The following is a 26,923-nucleotide window of genomic DNA, read 5'->3' on the forward strand; positions in this document are numbered from 1 at the left end:
TCAAATATTGCATATTACATTTGGAAGTTGACTATTTCGAATTATTCCACCTAACTTAGGTAGTATTATATGCTTGTTCTGCTTAGGCCAGGTTCTCCTGCTGCCCTATAGATGTGATACCATGGCCAACAAATGCAGCATTTTGCTGGTAATGCCATCATTTAAAAAAATGTGGCCATAGGCTGTGTGTCGTGGGCCTGGTTTTGTCAATATCTACCTGACCTTAAAGGGATTTTCTATCCTTAGGATTGGTTAGAAATTTGTGATTTATGTGATTGGTAGCAGTGTCACCAATCCCAGGATTCCAACTGATCAGCAGAGCGAAGAACCAACTAGCGCCTTTACTACGTTTCTCAACAGAACAACATTCATATGTGTTTGGCTGTTTACTGCAGTTTAGACACACTTAGCCTGCTGCCTGTGTGAGGCTATGCTCATATCGGAGAATATTTGCACAGAGAATTTCCATGCAGACATTCTCCCGACAGCAGTGAGCTGGCGCTAGGACTGCTCGGAAATGTGCCGTCACACAGACGATGTATTTCTGTGCAGACGCCGCGGAAAGAATAGACATGTCTATTCTTTCTGCGGACTCCAGAATCGGGATTTCCGCAGAAGAAGCATCTGCTGCGGAAATTCCAGTGTGCACAGTGTGGCAGAATCCCATGGATATCATAATATTCTAATGTGGAATTCCACAAAGAAATTCCATCGTGTGAACATACCCTTAACCCCTTAAGAGCTACTCCGGTCCTAATACATCTTATCCCCTATCCAAAGGATAGAGGATAAGATGTCTGATCAAGGGGGTCCCGCTGATGGGGACCCTCGCAATCTGTCATTCAGCATCCACCTTTGCAAGTTCTTCAAAGGCGCTGGATGCTCCGAGTGCCACGACTCTGCCCCATGTGACGTCACGCCCCGCTCTATGGGAGGGGGTGTGACACCTATGGGAGGGGGCATGGCAATACATCACACAGGAGCGGAGTCATGAAGTCATCACACTGCACACTCGGAGCCTCCAGCGCTGCGGAGAGCTTGCAAAGGTGGGTGCTGAAAGACAGATTGTGGGGGTCCCCAGCAGCGGGACCCCAGCGATCAGACATCTTATCCCCTGTCCTTTGGATAGGGGATAAGATGTATTAGGGCCGGACTACCCCTTTAATAGACTGAACTACAGTGCCAGATGCAGACATTTGAATCAATACTGCCATGTCTAGAACTGCAAGTAAAGGGGACACAGTAAGCTAGGAGGCACTGCTGCGACTCCATTCTGCTAATCAGAAGATAAAACCATCACCCAGTTTTGAACATGGATGCATAAGGCCCACCAGTAGAAACAAATCTGAGGGTCCACCTAAAGTTAAAAGTAAATATTATCAGGTTTAATCTTTTTAGACCTTGCAAATGAAACACCACAAATTTACTCTGATTTGCAGAAAACTAGGGGCATTTTGCAATGTTTATGCAAATCACATCAAAATGCAGAGACATGTCTTGGCACTATGCAGGGGCCCACTAGTCTAAAAAACTCCTTAAAGGAGATTAGGAAAAGGATGCTGGTGATTAGCTGAGAGGCAGTCCAAAAGCAGGAAGAAGACTGAGGCTGGAGAATGGGACACAATACTAACAGCACCAGGGGAGTTGCGAAAGGTAAGTTAAGGTTTATTATTTTAGTTAGTTGTGGCAGCCCAGGCATAATGCCAGAATAAAAGTTTTCTCATTTAAATTCCCAAAACCCCACAGAGTTGTGGATTTATTATAGGGATACATCTAGTAAAATGATTTGTCCCTATAAACAGGGATTGTGTTCATTTCCAATATAGGCTAAAACTAAGGCAGGAATTAATATCATCAATACCAAAGTTTATTTAGCAACACTCTGTATATTCTATGGATTCATTTCTATGTTTTATGTTTCTTGCTGAATGTTAATACTTATCCTGGATTAAGAGCACCAAGAATGCAGCAGGTTTGTACAAGACAAGTTCTTGGCTTGCAGCATATTTAACTCCTGGTAGAAGAGTCATTGTAAGCATACTCAGCGTGCAATACGACAAGCTCAGGCTATTCTCCAGTAAAGAATTATTGCTTTTTTTTCTTTAAATAGTTCAGTCCAAGCTCTCAGCTGTTAGATAAAAAAACACAAGTCCCTTTAGAGTTATGCACATAATAATAATGATACCTGATGGTGCCAGGCTGTGAAATCTGCCCAGATTCTTTATATTCCAGTCCCTCTATATAAAGATCAGTCTGCGGAAGGGCAGGAAGCAGCTGTCCTTCCCCCCAAACACTATGCTGCAATGTAACGTCACCGCTCCTGGGAAAACAAAAGGATCACTAAACAGAGGGAAATAGGTGTCCATGCTGAATAAACACTATAAGCAAATTATTCCTTTTTTCCAAACTATGTATTGTCCACTAAAACTTTCCATGTCCTCAACTTTCAACTTGTAAGAACATCAACTCATATGGAAAGAATGAGAGAGCAGTTCCACAGTTTTCAAGTAAATTCAATGTCAGTTCAGAGTTTTACTGTTAAAGGGGTACTCTGCCCCTAGACATCTTAGCCCCTATCCAGCGACAGGACCCCAGAAATATGCATCACGTGACATCATGGCCACATCCTGCTCATAACGTCACGACCACACACCCTCAATAAAAGTCTATGCGAGGGGGCGTGACAGCCATCACGCCCCCTCCCATAGACTTGCATTGAGGGGGCAGGGCGTGACGTCACGATCTCCAGTCACCGTGGTCGTGAGGCGTTAGGATGAGAGCCTCCAGCGCTGCCGGAAGCCGCAACAGGTGTGTGCTGCAGCCGAGATCCCGGGGGTCCCCAGCGGCAGGACCCCCACGATCTGACATCTTATCCCCTATCCTTTGGATAGGGGATAAGATGTCTAGGGGCGGAGTACTCATTTAAATAATCCCTGCTGCTTGTTAGCTTCTGTTTTCCCCATCATATGTTGAGTATTGTGACACAGTCCATATAAATCGGTCCATTGCACTCACAATTCTGCAGGCCTAAGAAATCTCTCAGGATCTGTTTATAGTTTAGTATTTTCAAAGAATTTATGTTGTTGATTTTCATTCTGGGAAATGTCAACCGGGCACCATACTACAATCCAATGTAGGGAGAATTAACTTTTCCATTGCATTTTAATCTGATGAGGTCATGTCGGACAACAAACTTTGCTGGCCATTTCCAATGACAACAGAAATGTGAAAGCAGCTCTGAAGTATAACATAGTCTACAGCCCTAGATCGGTATAAGTAATGCTATATATTACAAAGTTATTGAATGCTTTGTTACGTATATTATGATTAAATATAAGTTGTACAGTGGTGTTCAGTGGTGAGCATACTCTTTAACACATATAAGGCATATATAAGGTGCAAAAGGCTTCTAAAATAAAACAAAAACACAAAAAACAAACACTTTCAGTTCTTACCTTGAATTTGTTGCAGAGGCACTCAGCTTTTCGGAAAATAATGAGGGAAATGATTCTTCCTTCTCTTGTTGTTCTTCTTCCACCTGTTGAAGTTCTTGGTAACTGTCAGGATTCCACTGAGGATATAGGCCAGGAATGGCTTCTAGAGATGGATGGAATTCCTGTAAGAGTACACAATGAATAGGCTAAAGTAAAATCTACTTCTATATCATGTACCTGTCATTAACTCCAAATGTTAAACTTGGAAGAAATACCCTGCAGGGTGAGGGACTTGGTATATATTTTTCGCCCTATAGGACGCACCGGCGTATAAGACGCACCCAATTTATAGGTGCAAAATCTAAAAAAATAAAGATTTTTAACCCAGTAGTGGCCTTCAACCTGCGGACCTCCAGATGTTGCAAAACTACAACTCCCAGCATGCCCGGACAGCCGTTTGCTGTCCGGGCATGCTGGAAGTTGTGGTTTTGCAACATCTGGAGGTCCGCAGATTGAAGACCACTGCATAGCAGGTAATACTCACGTGTCCCCGCCGCTCCGTCACCGCTGCCCTGGATGTCGCTCCATCGCTGTCGCCGTGTCCACGTTGCTCCGGAACGTCTCTGCTGTCGGCCGGGTATCCTTGCTCTCCGTTGCCGTCATCACGTCGTTACGCACGCCGACGCACGTACGCGAGGACAAGGAAGGAGAGCGCCGGCCATACAGGGGATCCCTGAACGGAGAAGACACCAAGGAGGCAGGTAAGGTCCCTCCCGGTGTCCTGTAAGCACTAACCCGGCTATTCAGTCGGGCTGTTCGGGACCGCGGCGGTGAAATCGCGGCGGTCCCGAACAGCCCGACTGAACAGCCGGGTTAGTGTCACTTTCCCTTCAGACGCGGTGGTCAGCTTTGATCGCCGCATCTGAAGGGTTAATACAGGGCATCACCGCGATCGGTGATGTCCTGTATTAGCCGTGGGTTCCCGGCCGTTGATGGCCGCAGGGACCGCCGCGATAGGGGTTTATTCGCCGTATAAGACGCACCGACTTTTTCCCCCCAGTTTTGGGGAAGAAAAAGTGCGTATTATACGGCGAAAAATACGGTAATGCCAAACCTATGAAAATACACATAGAACATACGTAAACATTAATTTACTAATTTGAATTCAAGTAGAGAAAAACAGACATGGTCGCAAATCCACAAACATGCACAGTGATCCTATGCTTCTCAGCAGAATTAATGCCTAATATATATATATATATATATATATATATATATATATATATATATATGCAGGTATATAAGTAAGAATATTCAGGTGTATTAAAGTTGGAATTTAACCCAGGCAAAGACATCTTAGAATATGTTTGATTGCGGGGGGGGGGGACGCCACTGGGATTCCCCCCCCCCCCCCCACACAAATACACACACACACACATCACCATGGTGATGTCACACCTCGCCCACTCTATTAATGTCTATGGGAGGGGGCGTGACATGACATCACGTCTCCAGTCCCGGAAAGATAGAGGTTTCCGAGACTGGAGCAGCAGCCCCGCATAGAATGCGAGTGCTGCACAGAGATCGCGGGGGGTCCCAGTGGTGGGCATACCTCTATCAGCCATCTTATCTCCTATCCTTTGGATCGGGAATAAGATGTCCTTGGCCGGAATACCCCTTTAAAGATAGCCTCTCTGTTCTGGCTCATAAAGTAAAAAAGGGGTGTTGGAGTGGGGGACCCCCCTTTATAATATACATATACCATAATATAGACAGGAGTTGTCTTATGAAAGACTTGTGGTCATGAAGACACTTCAACATACTGGGCGAGATTCATCAAAACCTGCGACATTGGAAATATGGAGCAAGGATATAGATAATACAATTCCCAGAGGCTTCGCTGTTGCATTCAGATGAATACAATAAAATGATAAACAAGGGAAGATTGAGAAAAGGTGAAACTTTCACATGAAATTTCCATCCACATTATGCAGCCTTGGGCTTTCTCAAAGGATAAGAATAGAATAATGAAAAGAGATATAACTGAAGCAGAATAACCTTCCACAAGCAGCAACAGGCTAAATATTCATGTCACGATGCCGGCTGGCAGGAGGTGGATCCTCTGTGCCAGAGAGGGATTGGCGTGGACCGTGCTAGTGGACCGGTTCTAAGTCACTACTGGTGTTCACCAGAGCCTGCCGCAAAGCGGGATGGTCTTGCTGCGGCGGTAGTGACCAGGTCGTATCCACTAGCAACGGCTCAACCTCTCTGACTGCTGAAGATAGGCGCGGTACAAGGGAGTAGACAAAGCAAGGTCGGACGTAGCAGAAGGTCGGGGCAGGCAGCAAGAATCGTAGTCAATAAGGAATAGCAGGAGGTCAAATACACAGTATGGACAAACACAGTAATGCTTTCACTAGGCTCTAAGGCAACAAGATCCGGCAGGGGAGTGCAGGGACAGAGAACAGATATAGTCTGGGAGCAGGTGGAAGCCAATTAAGCTAATTGGGCCAGGCACCAATCATTGGTGCACTGGCCCTTTAAGTCTCAGGGAGCTGGCGCGCGCGCGCCCTAGAGAGCGGAGCCGCGCGCGCCAGCACATGACAGCAGGGGACCGGGACGGGTAAGTGACCTGGGATGCGATTCGCGAGCGGGCGCGTCCCGCTGTGCGAATCGCATCCGCGACGGCCATGACAGTGCAGCGCTCCCGGTCAGCGGGACCGACCGGGGCGCTGCGGAGAGAGAGACGCCGTAAGCGCTCCGGGGAGGAGCGGGGACCCGGAGCGCTAGGCGTAACAGTACCCCCCCCCTTAGGTCTCCCCTTCTCTTTGTCCGGTAACTGCCTCCCCTGGGATGAGGACACCGGGAAAGAATGGAGGGTTTCCTCAACGGCAGGCAGTACAGCAGGAGTGGGAATGGGGAGGGAGGGCAGAGGGCGAGGCCTGGCACGGGGCAGTGTGACACCAGGACGGGGGCCATGGGGAGGCACCGAGGCTTGCCTGACTGGACTGGGAGGGGGGGAGAGGCACTTCTTATGGCAGGCAGAGTCCATAAAGACCTTAGGGAGACTGGTTACAGGGGGAACCACAGGGTCACGGCAGGGAGTACTGGGAACCGGTTTAAGGCAGTCCTTGAAACAAGAGGAACCCCAGCTCTTGATCTCCCCTGTGGACCAATCCAGGGTTGGGGAATGGTGTTGAAGCCAGGGTAGTCCAAGGAGAATTTCGGAAGTGCAATTGGAGAGGACCAAAAACTCAATTTTTTCGTGATGAGGTCCGATGCACATTAGGAGGGGCTCCGTGCGGTAACGCACGGTGCAATCCAACCTGACTCCGTTGACCGCGGAAATGTAGAGTGGCTTGACGAGACGGGTCACCGGGATGCGGAATTTATTCACCAAGGAATCCAGAATGAAATTCCCAGAGGCACCGGAGTCCAAGCAGGCCACGGCTGAGAGGGAGGAGTTGGCTGCAGGAGAAATCCGTACGGGCACCGTGAGACGTGGAGAAGCCGACTTAGCATCAAGAGACGCCACACCCACGAGAGCTGGGTGCGAGCGTGCGTTTCCCAGACGTGGAGGACGGATAGGGCAGTCCACCAAGAAATGTTCGGTACTGGCACAGTACAGACAAAGATTTTCTTCCCTACGGCGATTCCTCTCTTCCTGGGTCAGGCGAGACCGATCCACTTGCATGGCCTCCTCGGCGGGAGGCCTAAGCGTAGATTGCAACGGAGACTGTGGGAGAGGTGCCCAGAGATCTAAGTCTTTTTCCTGGCGGAGCTCTTGATGTCTCTCAGAAAAACGCATGTCAATGCGAGTGGCTAGATAAATGAGTTCATGCAGGTTAGCAGGAATTTCTCGTGCGGCCAGAACATCTTTAATGTTGCTGGATAGGCCTTTTTTAAAGGTCGCGCAGAGGGCCTCATTATTCCAGGATAGTTCAGAAGCAAGAGTACGGAATTGTATGGCGTACTCGCCAACGGAAGAATTACCCTGGACCAGGTTCAGCAAGGCAGTCTCAGCAGAAGAGGCTCGGGCAGGTTCCTCAAAGACACTTCGAATTTCCGAGAAGAAGGAGTGTACAGAGGCAGTGACGGGGTCATTGCGGTCCCAGAGCGGTGTGGCCCAAGACAGAGCTTTCCCAGACAGAAGGCTGACTACGAAAGCCACCTTAGACCTTTCAGTAGGAAACTGGTCCGACATCATCTCCAAGTGCAGGGAACATTGTGAAAGAAAGCCACGGCAAAACTTAGAGTCCCCATCAAATTTGTCCGGCAGGGACAAGCGGAGGCTAGGAGTGGCCACTCGCTGCGGAAGAGGTGCAGGAGCTGGCGGAGGAGATGGTTGTTGCTGCTGTAGCTGAGACTGAAATTGCTGTAGCTGTGACTGAAGCTGCTGTAGCTGCGACTGGAGTTGCTGTGTCATGGTGGTCAAGTACGACAGCTGGTGATCTTGTTGGGCGATCTGTCGGGCTTGCTGGGCGACCAGTGTAGTGAGGTCGGCGACAACTGGCAGAGGAACTTCAGCGGGATCCATGGCCGGATCTACTGTCACGATGCCGGCTGGCAGGAGGTGGATCCTCTGTGCCAGAGAGGGATTGGCGTGGACCGTGCTAGTGGACCGGTTCTAAGTCACTACTGGTGTTCACCAGAGCCCGCCGCAAAGCGGGATGGTCTTGCTGCGGCGGTAGTGACCAGGTCGTATCCACTAGCAACGGCTCAACCTCTCTGACTGCTGAAGATAGGCGCGGTACAAGGGAGTAGACAAAGCAAGGTCGGACGTAGCAGAAGGTCGGGGCAGGCAGCAAGAATCGTAGTCAATAAGGAATAGCAGGAGGTCAAATACACAGTATGGACAAACACAGTAACGCTTTCACTAGGCTCTAAGGCAACAAGATCCGGCAGGGGAGTGCAGGGACAGAGAACAGATATAGTCTGGGAGCAGGTGGAAGCCAATTAAGCTAATTGGGCCAGGCACCAATCATTGGTGCACTGGCCCTTTAAGTCTCAGGGAGCTGGTGCGCGCGCGCCCTAGAGAGCGGAGCCGCGCGCGCCAGCACATGACAGCAGGGGACCGGGACGGGTAAGTGACCTGGGATGCGATTCGCGAGCGAATCGCATCCCCGACGGCCATGACAGTGCAGCGCTCCCGGTCAGCGGGACCGACCGGGGCGCTGCGGAAAGAGAGACGCCGTAAGCGCTCCGGGGAGGAGCGGGGACCCGGAGCGCTAGGCGTAACAATTCAGTCTTCTTTCATAGTGACTGTCATTGCTTTGTATCTGAATAGACAGAGTCAAGAAAATAGCAATGGTCTGTAATGTAATGTAAAAAAAAAAGTTATTTACTGAGTAATTTATTACTGAGGTAGGAAAGGGACAAGAAAAAAAAATACACTAAAAAATAAAGGGAACACTAAGATAACACATCCTAGATCTGAATGAATGAACTAATCGTATGAAATACTTTCGTCTTTACATAGTTGAACGTGCTGACAACAAAATCACACAAAAATTATCAATGGAAATCAAATTTATCAACCCATGGAGGTCTGGATATGGAGTCACACTCAAAATCACAGTGGAAAACCACACTACAGACCGATCCAACTTTGATGTAATGTCCTTAAAACAAGTCAAAATGAGGCTCAGTAGTGTGTGTGGCCTCCACGTGCCCGTATGTCCTCCCTACAATGCCTGGGCATGCTCCTCATGAGGTGGCGGATGGTCTCCTGAGGGATGTCCTCCCAGACCTGGACTAAAGCATTCGCCAACTCCTGGATAGTCTGTGGTGCAATGTGGCGTTGGTGGATGGAGCGAGACATGATGTCCCAGATGTGCTCAAATCAGAATCAGGTCTGGGGAATGGGCGGGCCAGTCCATAGCATCAATGCCTTCCTCTTGCAGGAACTGCTGACACACTCCAGACACATGAGGTCTAGCATTGTCCTGCATTAGGAGGAACCCAGGGCCAAACCGCACCAGCATATGGTCTCACAAGTGGTCTGAGGATCTCATCTCGGTACCTAATAGCAGTCAGGCTACCTCTGGCAAGCACATGGAGGGCTGTGCAGCCCCCCCAAAGAAATGCCCCCCCCCCCCCCCACACACACACACACACCATTACTGACATACAGCCAAACCGGTCATGCTGGAGGATGTTGGAGGCAGCAGAACGTTCTCCACGGCATCTCCAGACTCTGTCACATCTGTCACATGTGCTCAGTGTGAACCTTCTTTCATCTGTGAAGAGCACAGGGCGCCAGTGGCGAATTTGCCAATCTTGGTGTTCTCTGGCAACACCTGCACGGTGTTGGGCTGTAAGTCTAACCTCCACCTGTGGATATCAGGCCCACATACCACCCTCATGGAGTCTGATTGTTTGAGTGGACACATGCACATTTGTGGCCTGCTGGAGGTAATTTTGCAGGGCTCTGGCAGTGCTCCTCCTGCTCCTCCTTGCACTAAGGCGGAGGTAGCGGTCCAGCTGCTGGGTTGTTGCCCTCCTCCGGCCTCCTCCACGTCTCCTGATGTACTGGTCTGTCTCTTCGTAGCGCCTCCATGCTCTGGACACTACGCTGACAGACACAGCAAACCTTCTTGCCACAGCTCGCATTGATGTGCCATCCTGGATGAGCTGCACTACCCGAGCCACTTGTGTGGGTTGTAGACTCTGTCTCATGCTACCCCTAGAGTGAAAGAACCGCCAGCATTCAAAAGTGACCAAAACATCAGCCAAGAAGCATAGGAACTGAGTGGTCTGTAGTAACCACCTGTAGAACCACTCCTTTATTCAGGGTGTCTTGCTAATTGCCTATAATTTCCACCTGTTGTCTGTTCTATTTGCACAACAGCATGTGAAATTGATTGTCAATCAGTGTTGCTTCCTGAGTGGACAGTGTGATTTAACAGAAGTGTCATTGACTTGGAGTTACATTGTGTTGTTTAAGTGTTCCCTTTATTTTTTTGAGCAGTGTATATTCTAGTGCAGTGTTTTCAAACCAGGGTGCCTTCATCTGTTGCCAAACTACAACTCCCAGCTTACCCGGACAGCCTTTGTTCCAGGCCGGCGTGAGATTGCAAAAAAAAAATTAAGTGTTTGTGCAAAAATGTTATAACAATTTTAAAAAACTTGCAGTTATTAAATCACTGACCACTGTAAAAAGCTAATTAATTGTGCAAAAATGTGTGACTTTTTACATATTTCGCATAAATTATCACATTTTTAACCCCTTTTTTAATTCCCCCCATAGTCAGTATGCAGCTGTAATTTTACTACCCATAATATTAATACCCTCTGGGAGGTATACATGCACCTGTCCACATTCTGCCTCCCTACACTAATCCGTGTGCTTGCATGGGGGGAGCAGCAGTGTAAGTGCACAAGAGCACAGGGCACAGATGACTGCTCTCAAAAGGATGCAGATGGCTGTAGGGGAGCTTTAGTATTACAAGTGGTCATGTATTGAAATCCACGTGGAGCAAAGATGGATCAGGTCTGAAAGAGCCCTCGCTTGTTAGCGGACCTCTGCTCTGGCTCAGAGAGGGGGCATAGGGCAAGATGAGACAACTACTTTTACGCTAGTCATATACAATAGAACTAAATAGAATGCCTAGGCCCCCTTCACATATATGAAATGTCCGGCAGTGTTTCCCTCTGGCGTGCACTGGTGGGAAACTGATGGTAGAATTGATCCCATTCATTTGAAAGGGACAGCTCACAATCATCTGGTGTCTCGTTTTGGACGCCATATGGTTGGACACGCCGGACTTTCACCGTCACGGGAACACATCTTGCTGCATTTCTCCCTCCAACAGTCAGCAAAAATGGATGCCAGACGCTAAACAACTGATGCAAGCTGTCATCAGTTGTAGCATCAGTTGTGTTGAGTTTTAGGCTGGGTTGATGCCAGACATATGTGAACCCAGACTTATTTATCTGGCTTTTGAACCAGCTAAGCAGGTATGTTTATTTAAAGGGGTATTCCGGGTTTATACATCTTATTCCCTATCCTTTGAATAGGGGATAAGATGCATGATCGCGAGGGGTCCGCCGCTGGGGACCCCTGCGATCTCGGTACAGCCCCCAGCATTCTGTGCCGGGCGCTGCTTCCAAGACGAGGGGACGTGACGTCACGGTCACGCCCCATAGTGATGTAACAGTCACTCCCCCTAGTGATGTCACGTCATGCCCCCCTCCATTCATGTCTATGGGAGGGGGCGTGACTGCCGTCACGCCCCCTCCCATAGACATGAATGGAGGGGGCGTGGCGTGATGTCACTAGGGGCTTTGACCATGATGTCTTGTCCCCGTCTCGGACGCACCGAGATCGCGCGGGTCCCCAGAGGCGGGACTCCTGCAATTATACATCTTATCCCCTATTGGATATATAAACTCGGAATACCCCTTTAAATGTAGATAAGCAGCTGACTAACACCTCTGTTGATGCTTATATCTAAGAGAAATAACAGTTTATCAGCACATACATACTGAACATTTGTAGAACAAAATAGTTGTTCTTGCATTGTGCCTTGGCTTGATAACAAACTATCTGAGCAATGTCGGGGACCCTGGGATCTCTGTGAGTTCCTTGTTTAAACTCATACGGGATTATCCTAATAAGGCAAACAAGATTCGTGTCACCGTCCGCAGGCAGCGCACGAGCACAGGAAAGGAGGATAAGACCAAGAGTTACTGCAAGCTAAGAGGTCTAAATGGCAGAGCTCTCCATGTGTGGAGGGGATACAGGGAGAAAGGGGGTATTGTGGGATTGTTTGTCCTTCCCACGCTCTTGTATCCCAGAAGACATCTCCATGTAACAATCTGTAACCACATGCCAAAACTCCACTGTCCTCTTCTCTTGAATAAACATTAAGGGTCTATTCACACGTACAGTATTCTGCGCAGATTTGATGCACAGGATTTTCTGCTGCAGATTTCAATGTAAACTGAATGACTGAACACAGCTTGAAATCCTGCGCATCAAATCTGTGCAGAATACTGTATGTGTGACTAGACCCTAAAGGGGTACTCCAATGGCCAGGGTGAAACTAAATGTTCCAAACACTGTTTTTGTGCTACAGGGGTCAGCCATGCCCCCTCGTGACGTCACGGCCATGCCCACTCAATGCAAGTCTGTTGGAGGGGGCATGACTCCATAGACTTGCATTGAGGGGGCGTGGCCATGACATCACGAGGCGACGTGGCCGACCCCCGCAGCGCAAAAACAGCATTTGGAACATTCCACACTGGCCAGTGGAGTACGCCTTTAAACATTATTTCCATGATAATGGCTATAATGCCTGGAGAACCCAGTAAGTTTGTTATGTATTGGGAAATGTATATATTTACGTGTGTGTTCGTAAGCGCTGTATCTAAGAATAAATATGTAAATCTAAATAATAACTGTCGTTAATGCAATATCCATGGCTAAACATGGCAATTATGACAATTGCTGCAAAAATTAGTACACCCCAACTTTAGGATGAATTCACAAGCAACAGATTTGTTGCAAACATATCTAAGACTGGAAATCAGTTCCATTTGTGGTGGCCCAGTACGGGAGGTGTTACCCCGTAGCCTTGCTGTCCTGTCAGGCAGCCTCCCTTCAGTGTCCCTTGGGCCCACCTTGCATCTGTCCCCAATGTAAATATGTTTATTATGTATTATACTGTGTAATGTGTGAAGAAAGCGTTGTCACTTTATGACTGTTTACCATGTGGGTTGTCATGTGATTGTTACCCAGGAGGTATCAGTGACCAGGTGACTTAAGGGTGGCCATTGGGATCCTTTTAGAAAAGCCCTGGTGGAGCCTCTGCTCCCTCTCTTGCTTCCCGCTGAGGTCCAGTCAAGTCGAGCCTAAGTGTGTCCAGAGTCATAGGAAGCCTCAAGTCCAGTCTGCAGCCACAAGCTACAAGTAGGCCACAGTCACAGTCTTGTCAGTCATCAGTCACAAGTCAAGTCAGTCACAGTCATCATTTGTCAAGTCAACGTGGTCTGCATTCAATTGACCCCATCTACTACAAGTCCCAGCAAGCCCTTAAGGTCTCTGAAGTCACTGGTCACCTCCGTGGGCCTGGCTGAACTGTATAGACTTTTCCACCTGTCTAACCTCAGTAAAGCTGCCGTTATCCGTAACTTGGCGTCGGAGTCATTATTGCATCTGTGCCTAGCCCAGGATCCAACGGTATACCTTTGGGTGGTATTGAGGACAAACCACGCCCTGGCGTCATGAATACAAGGGGTTAATGCCATCTGCCCCTAGGGTAATTCCATCTGCCCTGCATCACACCCCATACCACACATTCATCTGAATGGGGTTGTTTTGGTGGTAAGCATATGGAGCTGGACACTTGAGAAGTCAAAACTTTTGATTAGTCAGGGTCTGGGTTTTCAGACCCTGACTGATCTTTGCAATAATCAGGGAGAAGAGTTTTCTTCCTGGCTTGCTGAGATCTCCATCTTGCTGCATAAACTTGAGCCCTTCTCCCTGCTCACTCTAGCGATCAGTTGCGGGTCTCAGCACCCGAACCCCAGCCGATCAAAACTTTGGACATGTCTGTACGGCATTTTTTATTTATGACAGTATACTTTTAAGGGGTAGTCCAGCTTAGCAAAATGTATCTCCTATCCAAAGTATCGGGGATAAGTGTCTGATAGCTATAGAGCCGACCACTGGGACCGCCGTAATCTCCTACGTGGCACCCCGGCTCTCCCCATGAAAGGAGGTGTGTCGGCCACAGCATAAATCGGCAGCCGCCACGCATTGTCAGCCCCCTCCATGCATCTCTACGGGAGATCCGGAAATACACGAGTGCTGTATCTCCGGCTCTCCCCTAGAAAGAGAGAGAGGGCATTACGGCCATCGGTCGCCGTGGAGGAGATTACGGGGGTCCCAGCTGTTGGACCCCCAGCGATCAGACACTTATCCGCTACACTTTGGATAGGGAATAAATTTTACTAAACCAGATTACTCCTTTAAATGTTGATTTTACAGCTCTGAGGCTGGGAACACAAAGTTTCCATAACAGGTATCTTTTGGCAATCCACCAGGAATGGGATGCTGACATATACTGTGACGGAAAGCAGCTTATGCAATTCCTTTCAATGGCCCGAACAAAGTCACCTTGTTTGAGCAGCTTTCACACTAGTATACACTATTTTAACGGGACTCAATAGCATAGTTTGCTGCGTCCCATTAAATTGGTGTATACTAGTGGAAAACTGTCCAAACAGTGTCACTAGGTGTTGGCAGGATAAAGTATATATATTCCTAGCCCAGTGTTTTCCAAACGATGTGTCTCCAGCTGTTGCAAAACTACAACTCCCAGCATGCCTTTGGCTGTCCGGGCATGCTGGGAGTTGTAGTTTTGCAACAGCTGGAGACACATCTTTGGAAAACATTGTTCTAACCTAACACATCTGACTAAACAGACTGCGCTCTTCACAAGCTAAACACTTGACTATCTGTTGCTACGATCCGGATGAAGTGGTGCAGCTGTGAGACCCAACTCAAAGCCCTTGAATCAATGTTAATCCTTTACCCCCCCCCCCCCCCCCACACACACACACGCTAAAGCCGATACATGCTTAACTGCTGTTCTCCAATACCAATATACTGTGGTGGCCCAGTACTGGAGTTGTTACCCCGTACCCTTGCTGTCCTGTCAGGCAACCTCCCTGCAGTGTCCCCTTATGTATATATTGTTTGCCATGTATTATGTAATATGTACAAAAGGTGTTATTACTTTAAGAAATGTTGCTATGTGATCATCAGTTGTCATGTGATTGTTACCCAGGAGGTATCAGTGACCAGATGACTTAAGGGTGACCAATGGGATCCCCCAGAGCCTCCCCCATAAAAGCCCTGGGTGGAGCCTCTGCTCGCTCTCTTGTTGCTGAGGTCCAGTGCAGTCGAGTCTAGGTGTGTGTCTGGAGTCATAGGAGCCTCAAGTCAAGTCCTGCAGCCACAAGTCTACAAGTAAGCTAAAGTCACAGCTTAGTCTACCTCAAGTCAAGTCAGTCACAGTCATCTATTGTACAGTCAACGTGGCCTGCACTAAATTGTCCATATCTACTACAAGTTCCAGCAAGCCCTTAAGGTCTCTGAAGTCACTGGTCACCTCCGTGGACCTGGCTGAATTGTATAGACTTTACCATCTGTCACTCAGTACAGCTACCGTTGTCCGTAACTTGGCGTCGGAGTCATTATTGCCTCCATGCCCAGCCCAGGATCCAGTGGTATACCTTCGGGTGGTATTGAGGATAAACCACGCCCTGGCATCACGAATACAAGGGGTTAATGCCATCTGCCCCTAGGGTAATTCCATCTGCCCTGTATCTCCCATACCACAATACAATTTCACCTCCCCTGCATAATATATTTGCTTGTCAACACAACCCTTTTGTTGTATGACTGTTTGCTTTGTATATATTTACTACAGATCATTATTCCTTAAAGGGAATCTGTCAGATAGTTTTATATAGGCCAACTAATCACAGCGCCAGGTAAAGGGTTAAAGCCCCTTCACAAGCAAATTGTCAGCTATGTTTATGACCTGAGCAATTGTGACTTTTTTTATACATGCAAATGAGCAGAAAGTGCCCACAGGGCAGGCTGATGGCCTTAAAGAGGTACTCCAGTGGAAAACATTTTATTTCTAATAAACTGGTGCCAGAAAGTTAAACAGATTTGTAAATTACTTCTATTTAAAAATCTTAATCCTTCCAGTAGTTATCAGCTGCTATATGCTCCAGGGCGGGGGTGATGGCCTTAAGTGCCCAGCATTTCCAAAATAGTAAATAGTCAACAGGGTGTTTGTTGCCAGTAAGGGGTGTATCCCTGCACTGTATGACACAGTGAGCTGTCACTGGATAGTCTCAGACAGTGTACGTCCTCATTTGGTAACACCCAGTTGGCTATGTAGTCATACATTTCTAATAAGAATAACAGAGGAACAGGGCAACACAGAGATATAAGAAATAATTTTCCAGAATTATTATTGCATGCATTTACTAAAACGGACAGGTCATGAGAGGCCAGAGTCTCTTTTAAAGGGGTTACCTATGTTTAATGTTTACTCCTATCGCAGTAAGAAGAATGCCGGCAGGAGGTTACTTTTAGGGGCTAAACATATTTCCTGGTCATATGATCGAACTAAGGGAGATATGTTTCTTCTGGAGGAGAGCACTAAAGTGTCATGTGGAGTCTTATAAGCCATGCATTGCTCCACTAGGAAACAAATATGCAAAGTAGAGCACTCCTTCAGAAGCCTGCTCTCTGTTGCCACCTACTCGGGGTAGTGTCCCTGCAAAGTAAATGCTCAAAGTCTTTAAAGCGTACCCGTCATATCATAAAAAAAAAAAATGCTTATATAGGTTGCTCACTAGGTCATGCAGATTCTGTACATATATTTTTAAGTGTCTAGCTTCTGTATTTGGCTCACACATCCCTCTGTTCTGCTGCTTACTCATTCTGACATCCACTGCTCCAGAAGGGGAGTATTGGAGGCAAGCACTGAGCCTGCCCTCACTCACCATACATTCACTTCCTTCCTGATTCTGATGTACTGTGTCTCTTCATCCAATCACTGCAGGCTGCTCTAATACCCCCTCCTCTCTGATTTCATGCTGCAGTCTGATAGACAGGACAGGAGTGAGCACAGAGGAGTACTAGTCCCGCTCGCACTTACTGGACTTTGTTCTAGCCTCTGCTTCAGCTGGGACACAGATGATGCTGCAGCCATACAAGATTATGTTCTGGTTAGTATGGGGACCCCTAGTGGTGTCTTTTTTTTCTAAGACATGATTTCCATGAAAAAGAAGATACCATTTTTTATGAAGTACATTACAAAGGTTAATGTTTTGCAAAGATGTACAACATATAAAAAGTTTTTAAATCTAACAGTAGCTATTTAACAGTGCCCCTCTGACAGCATTATTTCTCCAGACCTCTGTCATTGTGATGTGCTGAAAAGGTTTTTATTACAGACGCATGAAGTATTGTGTGCATGCTTGTTCACTGTTATAATGGTCACGTTGTGTGGCTCTCCTGTATACTAACATATACTACTGTCTGAGCAGGGAGGATTAGTGGTTTCTAAAACCCCTGCCTAATAAAACATGCAGATATCCTGTATAATGGAAGAATCAGTGTCTTCAGGCAAGTGGTCTGACATGCCTTATAACCCACAAGAAGTACATGGAAATTTGCCGTCTTTTTCTCATTATTAAAGATACCACAAGATTTTCCACTTGGTCAAAGCAAGGGAAAAATTATTTCAGTAGAAACCAGAAATTCCACAAGAATGTCTGCATTTCACTTGGCCATGTTGTTGTAGTTTAATGAATTATGATAGATCATAACAGACATAGGAATGAATGGAAGTTGTTTACATAGTATGGAATTATGCTATATCACTAAGCAAAGCCTATAGAATGCTCTTATTCCTCCCGGGGTCGCTTGAAGGAGGCAGGGCCCTCTATGCCTATAGGCAAAACAGGCAGCTGCCTAGAGCGCCCTCTTAATTGGGGGGGGGGGGGGGGGGGGGCGCTCTGCCTGCCACAAGAAAATTAGATAACTAGCATCCAAACCAAAAACAGCATGAAAAGGAGGTTTGTTACAGTGTGTCAACCCAGTAATAAGGTGGGGCTTGTCAAAGGGTGGGCCAATGGGTGGAGTCAAGGGGGTGACAAAAATCCCAGCATCAGGAGAGGAGAGCTGGTGTGGTAGAGAACTCCGGCGGGAGTTTTTTTTTTTCTCAGGAGAGGAGTGCATGCAGGAGAGCTGGTGTGGTAGAGAACTCCCTCGGGACTTTTTTTTTCTCTCTTAATTATGGCCATTGTGTAGGAAATGAAAAATAAACATCTACTCACCTCCAGCGCTCCCACAGTGCCTCCAGTGTCCTGCTCTGGTACTCGCAGCAATTGTCTTCCTGAACTGCAGCGTGACTGTCGCCTACGGAAGCACCCGGGGCCAGGGTGTCATACTGCAGATTAGCGAATCGCTGGCCGAGGCGGGACATCGCTGCGGCTAACGATTCGCTGAACTGTATTATGACATGAAGGCTTTTACAAGAGGCATATATGTGGTTACAAATATATACATACAATGTACAGAATATGTGTGGCACAAACTTTGCTATACAGTAAGCCAGTGTTTCCAAAGCAGTGTGCCTCCAGCTGTTGCAAAACTACAACTCCCGGCATGCCCGGACAGCCGATAGCTGTCCGGGCATGCTGAAAGTTGTAGTTTTGCAACAGCTGGAGGCACACTTCTTGGGAAACACTGCAGTAAGCAGTTGCTGTCGCTCGTTGCTGCTCATGCTCACTTCTAGAGGAAACAGACTCCTCTACCACTGGCTCACACAGTCCATCGCTCCCCTATCCTTCTCCCCCGAGGCCTTCTTACCAAGTGCCCTCTTCATAGAAATCACACAGCAATCTTTTCAGGTACAGGGCTATCATCTCAGTAGCTCACAGCTTCTCTCTCCATCTTATACAGCACAGCACCGCTTCTATTTGCCGTTTCTCACACTTCTCCTCAGCCCAGCACAGCACAGGTGAACCCGGCCTCCTGTTTATGTGAGCATGGGGACTCTTTTAACCAAATACGTCTTTCCATGTTGACCCCTGCCATCTCCTATTAGCAGTGTGGCCCACAAGACTAAGTTCCCCAGCTATCATCTCAGTAGCTCACAGCTTCTCTCTCCCTCTTAGGCCCCAAATTCAAGAAGAATTTACTCGAGTAATTCCTCTTGAATTCTCCTCTACAAACTAATGCACATCTCCTCTGCCCATTGACTTTAATGTTTTTTCCGCTGTCCTGTTCACACTGCGGAAATTCTGCTAGCGGAATTCCGACGCTGAATTCCGTTCCACTTGAAGAATGAGCATGTTCATTCTTCAAGCGGAATCTGCTAGCAGAAATCAATAGAAGTCAATGGTAAAAAAAAAATTCCGCCCGACACTGGCTGAAAAACCCTTCACTTCTTTCTCCCCCATTTCTGCGCGCAAATTTTGCGCAAAAATAAAATATTTTTTTCCGCCCGTAAATTTTTCGGCGACAATTACTCTTGATTTACTCAGTGTGAACATACCCTTATACAGCACTGCACTGCTTCTGTTTGCCGTTTGCTACAGCAGGCATTTTCTTAGGCCACACTTCTCAGGCTTCCTCAACCCAGCACAGCACAGCTTCTCCTAGGTGAACCCGGCCTGTTTATGTAAGCATGGGGACTCTGAGCTTTTTACCAAATGTGTCTTTCCATGTAGGCCCCTGCCATCTCCTATTAGCAGCGTGGCACACAAGACTAAGTTCCCCAGTTATCATCTCAGTAGTTCACAGCTTCTCTCTCCACCTTATACAGCACTGCACCGCTTCTGTTTGCCGTTTGCTACAGCAGTTCTTAGGCCACACTTCTCAGGCTTCCTCATCCCAGCACAGCACAGCTTCTCCTAGGTGAATTATTTCCTTTTAGCAGCGTGGCACCCAAGACTAAGTTCCACAGCACCATATTCTGTAGCTAGATCACACAGAATATACATGCAATGCAATTATATTCTATATAGTCATGCTGGGAGTTGTAGTTTTGCAACAGCTGGAGGCACACTGGTTGGGAAACACTGAAGTAAGCAGTAGATGTCTCTCTGCTGTTCATGCTCAATTCTAGAGTAGGTAGACTTTACCCCTGGCTAACACTGCCCATTGCACCCCTCTCCTCCTCTCCAGAGGTCTTCTGACCAGGTTCTCTCTTCATAGAAATCTCCAATCTACACCCCAGGTACAGGGCAATCACCTCAGCAGCTCACAGCTTCTCTCTCCATCTTTTATAGCACAGCACTGCTTCTGTTTGCCATTTGCTTTAGCAGCTCCTCAGCCCAGCACAGCACAGCTTCTCCTGGGTGAACCCTGCCCGGTTATGTGAGCACTGGGACTCAACCACAAACAATCACATGCCCACTTATGCACCAATGAGCTTTTAACCTAATGGAACTTCCCATTTTAGCAGTGCCGTCTCCTATTAGCAGAATGGCGCACAATGCTGAAAATCCACAACACCATATTCTACAGCCAGGTCACACACCATATACATGCAATTATATACTGTACAGTTTGGAAAAAATACACAGCAAGGTAACACATGAACAATGTAAACAGAGTAAAATAGAAGCCTGAGAAAATTTACTAATTTATTTCATGCAGAATTTAAGAAATCAGATTTCGCCTTGGAATTCCGCTGAAAGAATGTACATTCTTTCAGCAGAATCCGGATTCTGAACTTTCTGCAGCAAAAATTCTGCAGGGGAATCCCATTGAAATCAATGGAAGGATGGTGCAAGCAGAATCCACCCAGAAATTCCAGGGGGAATGTCCGTAGTTAAAGGGCTCTTACAATATGACTATTTCTCAGGAATGTAAGGAAACCCTTAAAATGGCACTGTCATGGGGGAAAAAAATGAGTTTGGTTCTAAATGTTCAGATACTGACCGATCAAGAGAACAAGACAGGAGAAGTGCACACTTAAATGGGCACTGTCATCAACTTTATTTTTTGATATGTTGTAGTACTTATGTACTACAACATATCTCTAATATACTATTATTTTAATTTTTTTCATTAAAAAGGTTTAATTTACATTTAAAAACCGGCTACTGAAAAAGGACTGATTTTGGAGTGGCAATCAGTCCTTTTTCAGTTAGGCTGCACCCGCTCCCTGCCTGTCAATCAGACAGGCGGGAGCAAGAGCATTGGCTCCCCCGGCCACTCCTCCCGCACATCGCCGCCGCCTCGTTGCCGCCGCTGTCCCTGCACGCCCGCTGCCGGACTCTGCAGTAACTGCAAGTGTAATGAGGGAACGGGGTATGTGGGGCGGGGGGGAGGAGGGAACAGGCTAGTGCCGTAGCGGGAGGGGGGGGGGGAACGGGCTAGCAAAAAAAAATAAAAAATAGGATGGTGGGAGCTACCCTTTAACGTGTTCTCTTCTAGTTCTGTGTCAGGTTACCAGAATGGACTCATAGGCCCAGATTTATCAAGAGAAAAACTGGAGTGATTTTCCCATAGCAACCAATCAGAGCTCAGCTTTCACTTTACCAGAGCTCGTTAGCTGAACAAATATTTCACAAAGTTTGTAATTTTAGAGACTTTTTCGGTGGGTTTGCGCCTTTTTACAAAAAGGCACAGTTCATAAAACCCGTCCATATTATGCGTATTGCCAAAATCAGTGGATTGCAAATCAAAATCAGCAGAAATGTGTAAAATAAAAGGCGCAAAAAAAAAAAAAGGACACAAATATAGACAGAAAAAAGGGTAAACACAATGATAAATGCTGGCAGGAGTGAAGAGAGAAGCGCCTGTCTGTGTGCTTCTCTTCCCGCTCCTGATCAATTAAGATCTAAACACTCAGGGGGAGATTTATCAAAACCTGTCCAGAGGAAAAATTGCTGAGTTGCCCATAGCAACCAATCAGATCGCTTCTTTAATTTTTGAAACGGCCTATGAAAAATAAAAGAAGTGATCTTCTAAGCTAGCGAGTTGCTATGAGCAACCCAGTAACTTTTCCTCTGGACAGGTTTTAATAAATCTCCCCACAGATCCCTGACTGACATGTCAGGTTTACAGGACCAGATTAAGGGCATCAGTAGTCCAGAGCAGCTACTTTATTGTACCTACCTCCCTACCAATTCCTGTCCATTGTCTGCACATAACTAGTGTTGCTCTCAAATATTCGCAATGTGAATTTTATTCGCGAATATCGCATATTCGCGAATTTGTGAATATTCGTGAATATAGCACTATATATCTGCTTCCAGCTTGTGTGGTGTAAAGAAGGCTCTAATACTACTGTGTGAGACTGGTGTGCGCATATGCGAAAATAAAATGCAAATATTATGAATATGCAAATTTATGACGAATATTCGTCCATATATTCGTGAAATATCGCAAATTCGAATATGGCCTGTGCCGCTCAACACTACACATAACCTCCAGCACCAATGCAACCTCTACTGATCAGTTTATTACAGAACACAACCCCTACCCTATACATTCATGGAAACACTTATGACAATATTCCTTTCATTTAGGGTAGATGCAGGGCAGATGTTATGGCCCAAGGGGCAGATGGTATTAACCCTAAGGTGATACCGCTGATCCTTGGTTAGGCAGGGGCAATGAAGACACCAACGCGAGATTAAAGGGGTTATCCAGGAAAAAACTTTTTTTTATATATCAACTGGCTCCAGAAAGTTAAACAGATTTGTAAATTACTTTTATTAAAAAATCTTAATCCTTTCCGTACTTATGAGCTTCTGAAGTTAAGGTTGTTCTTTCTGTCTAAGTGCTCTCTGATGACACGTGTCTCAGGAAACGCCCAGTTTAGAAGCAAATTCCCATAGCAAACCTCTTCTAAACTGGGCGTTTCCCGAGACAAGTGTCATCAGAGATTACTTAGACAGAAAAGAACAACCTAAACTTCAGAAGCTCATAAGTACTGAAAGGATTAAGATTTTTTAATAGAAGTCATTTACAAATCTGTTTAACTTTCTGGAGCCAGATGATATATAAAAAAAAAGTTTTTTCCTGGAATACCCCTTTAAGGATAATGGTAGCTTTTCTGAGGCAAGACAGGTGATATAGTCTTTGCTGTACAGCCAAATATCTCAAGGAGGTGACCAGTGACACAGGGGGACTTCGCAGGCTTGCTGGGACTTGCAGTAGTTAGACTGACCTTAGTGCAGGCCACATGACTACAGATGGACGTGACTTGAAAATAAGATGACTTGACTTACTGATGACTGACTTGTGGCTGCAGGATTTTAGGCTTGAGGCCTCCAATTCTCTGGACACAGATACTGAGATGACTGCACTGGACCTCAGCATACATCAGAAGAGTGCTAAGAGAGAGATTGCAGCCCCTCCACTGGTTATATAGGGGGGCTGTGCCAGGAGCCCATAGGTCACTTGGGGGTGGGGGGGTCACCTGGTCACTGGAGTCCTCTGGGTAACAATCATGTGCTATAAACATTAAAGTAACAGTACATCATTTAAACACAACCTATGTACATAATGGGGGTATGCTGCAGGGGAGCCCTGGGGACATGCAGGCACTCTGCATGACAGGGCAGAAGGACAGTACGGTGCCACATCATCCTGCACTGGGACATCACATAAGTGTGTAGCTTGTTCTGAGCCCAGAGGCCCAACTTATCATGTATTATGGCCCAGGCGTTTTTAATTAGCAGGAAACTGCATAAGGGTTTCCTCCTACCATTCTCCCAGCCCTCTGATAGGGAGCACACGGTAGGTTTCATACTGGTGAGGTTCTCTGTGGCGGCCATTGTTTCTGTGATGCTTTGTCTGTGGGGTGGAGTGGCCCAGAGCCAGGGGCTTGGTCGGGCAGCAGTGGGGCTGCCTGGCCACTGGGTTACTCCCCCCATTGGGCATGGGGTCTCGGAGGAAGTGGTCGCCGCCAGGGGCTACGCCAGTGTCAGGTTAGGGACCCACTCTAACTAGGTGGCCTTGACGTGGCGAGTGGGCTTGTACTTTTTGATCAAAATGTATACTAACAACCTGTTAGTTTTTGAAATTATACTGAGAAGCAAGTAGATCAAATTACAAATGGTGGATGTGCGGCCGTGTTTCTCTCTTTTTGTGTTATCACGTACTACATATATTACTCTATGTCTGTTTAGGTATCACAGGGGCCTTAGGGCCTCAGACACCAAAGCCCAGATGCAACATTTACCTTTGCGCTACAATGACTACACCCCTGTAAATAATGTATCTGTCTATGTTTCCTACACAGCTCTATGATTTTGTTGCTATATTGTAATTGATATAGAGGTTAATTAGAAAGTTGACATCGCTGCAGGTCCCAAGTGGATGGTGCCCGCACTTATCATTCACAGATCATGGCTTCAGTGAGCATTTCAGGAACACACAGCAAACATCAATTAGACATCTAAAGGGAATAGAACAGCCCATTTGTCTGTGCCAATTAATGCCACATTTCTGTGGGCAACCTCAACTGGAAAAGGTCTACTTATGGATCCCAGGAGAGAAATTAACCAGCTGTACTCCTCCAGGGAGGCCCATTAGAGCTTCCAAAAGCATGGCATGGTCCATATGAGATATTGCATACAAAACAGAATGATTTTGGTAGCACACAAGGACTACTGTCTGGTTCAATTTTGTATATGCCCATACAGCACATATTATTTAGCTGTGCAGATAATCTAAAGCTGACCAAATAGGATCTGTTCACACTCTGCCCAGGCATTTATGTTCAGTATTTGATATGTTTCAATTATTGTAAGCCGTGGGCCAATGCAACTGCATGACTATACAACTGCATACATCTGATTCCCAATATAAAATATACAGCACTGTTGTACTGAATGAAGGGCTGACGACACTATGTAACAGGTGAGGCAAAGATATATAAGGGGAGATAAAGCAGCCATATGTATTCTAAATGGACATGGTATAAGACTTGCCTGTGTGGCAAGGGAGAGGAGCATCGAGCATGTTTAATTTCATGCTTGTTTTTAGACCATAGGCTGTGTTGATGTTATAAAATGACTCTATGAGTGTGGCATATGTCAGCATACTACCAGAAAGGTATGAAAACATATACTGTGGTGCACCTGGACAAGGCCCATTCACTTTAATGGACCAAACATACTATAGTCTACTAATGTCTACTACACATTTTTGTGTCCCATGAAAAAAAAGTATATGTTCAGAAAATGGACCAAACATATGTGGTGGCCCAGTACAGGAGGTATTACCCCGTACCCTTGCTGCCCTGTCAGGTGGCCTCCCTTCAGAGTCCCCTGGGCTCCCTTGTACTTATTTCCCCCCTGTTCACATGTTCTGCATTGTAATGTATTATAAAATGTCTTGTTGCTTTAAGATTTGTTCCATGTGATATGTCATGTGATTGTTACCCAGGAGGTATCAGTGACCAGGTGATCCCAAGAGTGACCTATGGGCTCCCTGCTAGTCTCCACTTATAAGCCATGGGTGGAGCTAGCTCACTCTCTTTGGAGATAAGTCTTTGCTGAGGTCAGTCGTGTCTAGTGTGTGTGTCCAGGGTGTTGGAGGCCTCAAAGTCAAGTCCTGCAGCCACCATCAATTCAAGTAAGATAAAGTCACAGCTTTGTCAGTCTTCAGTCAAGAAAAGTCAGTCACTGTCAGCAACTGTCAAGTCAGCGTGGCCTGTATTACATTGTCCAGTCCTATTACAAGTCCCAGCAAGCCCTTAAGGTCTCTGAGTCACTGGTCACCTCCTTGGGCCCTGGCTTAACTGTATAGACTTTACCATCTGTCTACCCTCAGTAAAGCTACCGTTATCCGTAACTTGGCGTTGGAGTCATTATTGCCCCCGTGCCTATCTAGAGGTATACCTTCGGGTGGTATCGAGGATAAACCACGCCCTGGCGTCACGAATACAAGAGGTTAATGCCATCTGCCCCTAGGGTAACAATATCTGCCCTCATCACACCCCGCTACCACACAGTCATTAGTAGCCTATGTTCAGTCCAATAAAGTATATGGGCCCACTGAACGTACATCAGAGTATATGTCAGCATAGCAGATATTCCTACCATTATGCCCACATACACCACACCACACATAGAGCAATTTTCCAAAACAAGCAGTTTGGTTTAGTATTTAATTAATTAATTATTTACCTAATTAATTCTTCCATTTGTTTGTTTTTGTTAAAACAAATGAGAAGTTTTTCTGTTATAAATTTTCTCCCTTTAAATTTAGGGTTATGGCTACAGAAAACGCATTCTTTAATGCACCAAAGCAGCACTTATAATATATCAGACAAATATCATAATATATTAGACACTGACAAACAATTAGTAATATAAAGGATTTACTACAGCTTGATCATTACCAAAACTACAGTACATCTCCAGAACTACTGAAATCCCTTTCTTAAAGGGGTACCCCCGTGGAAAACTTTTTTTTTTATTTTTTAATCAACTGGTGCCAGAAAATTAAACAGATTTGTAAATTACTTCTATTAAAAAATCTAAATCCTTCCTATACTTTATAGGGGCTGTATACTACAGAGGAAATGTTTTTCTTTTTGGATTTCTCTTATGTCATGACCACAGTGCTCTCTGCTGACACCTCTGTCCATTTTAAGAGCTGTCCAGAGCAGCATATGTTTGTTATGGGGATTTTCTCCTGCTATGGACAGCAGAGGTCAGCAGAGAGCACTGTGGTCGTGACATAAGAGAAATCCAAAAAGAAAAACATTTCCTCTGAAGTATACAGCCCCTAAAAAGTACTGGAAGGATTAAGATTTTTTAATAGAAGTAATTTACAAATCTGTTTAACTTTCTGGCACCAGTTGATCTAAAAAAAAAAAAAAAAAGTTTTCCACGGGAGTACCCCTTTAAAGCTGGGAATGTCAGGCTTTCTCACTGTGACATCTGAGAGTCACTGTGCAGTTTTTAGAAACACTGAGCAA

At 46.3% G+C, this 26,923-nt stretch overlaps 1 protein-coding gene across 2 annotated transcripts in view; it reads right to left on the minus strand.

Moving 5' to 3' along the window:
- Positions 1–26,923, minus strand: part of TACC2 (transforming acidic coiled-coil containing protein 2) — a 188,207-nt gene that overhangs the window by 127,559 nt on the left and 33,725 nt on the right. For both annotated transcript variants that reach the window (XM_056529728.1, XM_056529727.1), the window contains exons 4-5: positions 3,456–3,616; positions 2,186–2,320 (exon numbers count right to left, since the gene is read on the minus strand). In XM_056529728.1, coding sequence (XP_056385703.1) covers positions 2,186–2,320; positions 3,456–3,616 — 296 coding nt within the window. The remainder of the gene's footprint in view (positions 1–2,185; positions 2,321–3,455; positions 3,617–26,923) is intronic.

This window comes from Hyla sarda, chromosome 7, assembly GCF_029499605.1.
Source record: "Hyla sarda isolate aHylSar1 chromosome 7, aHylSar1.hap1, whole genome shotgun sequence".
Taxonomy (NCBI): domain Eukaryota; kingdom Metazoa; phylum Chordata; class Amphibia; order Anura; family Hylidae; genus Hyla; species Hyla sarda.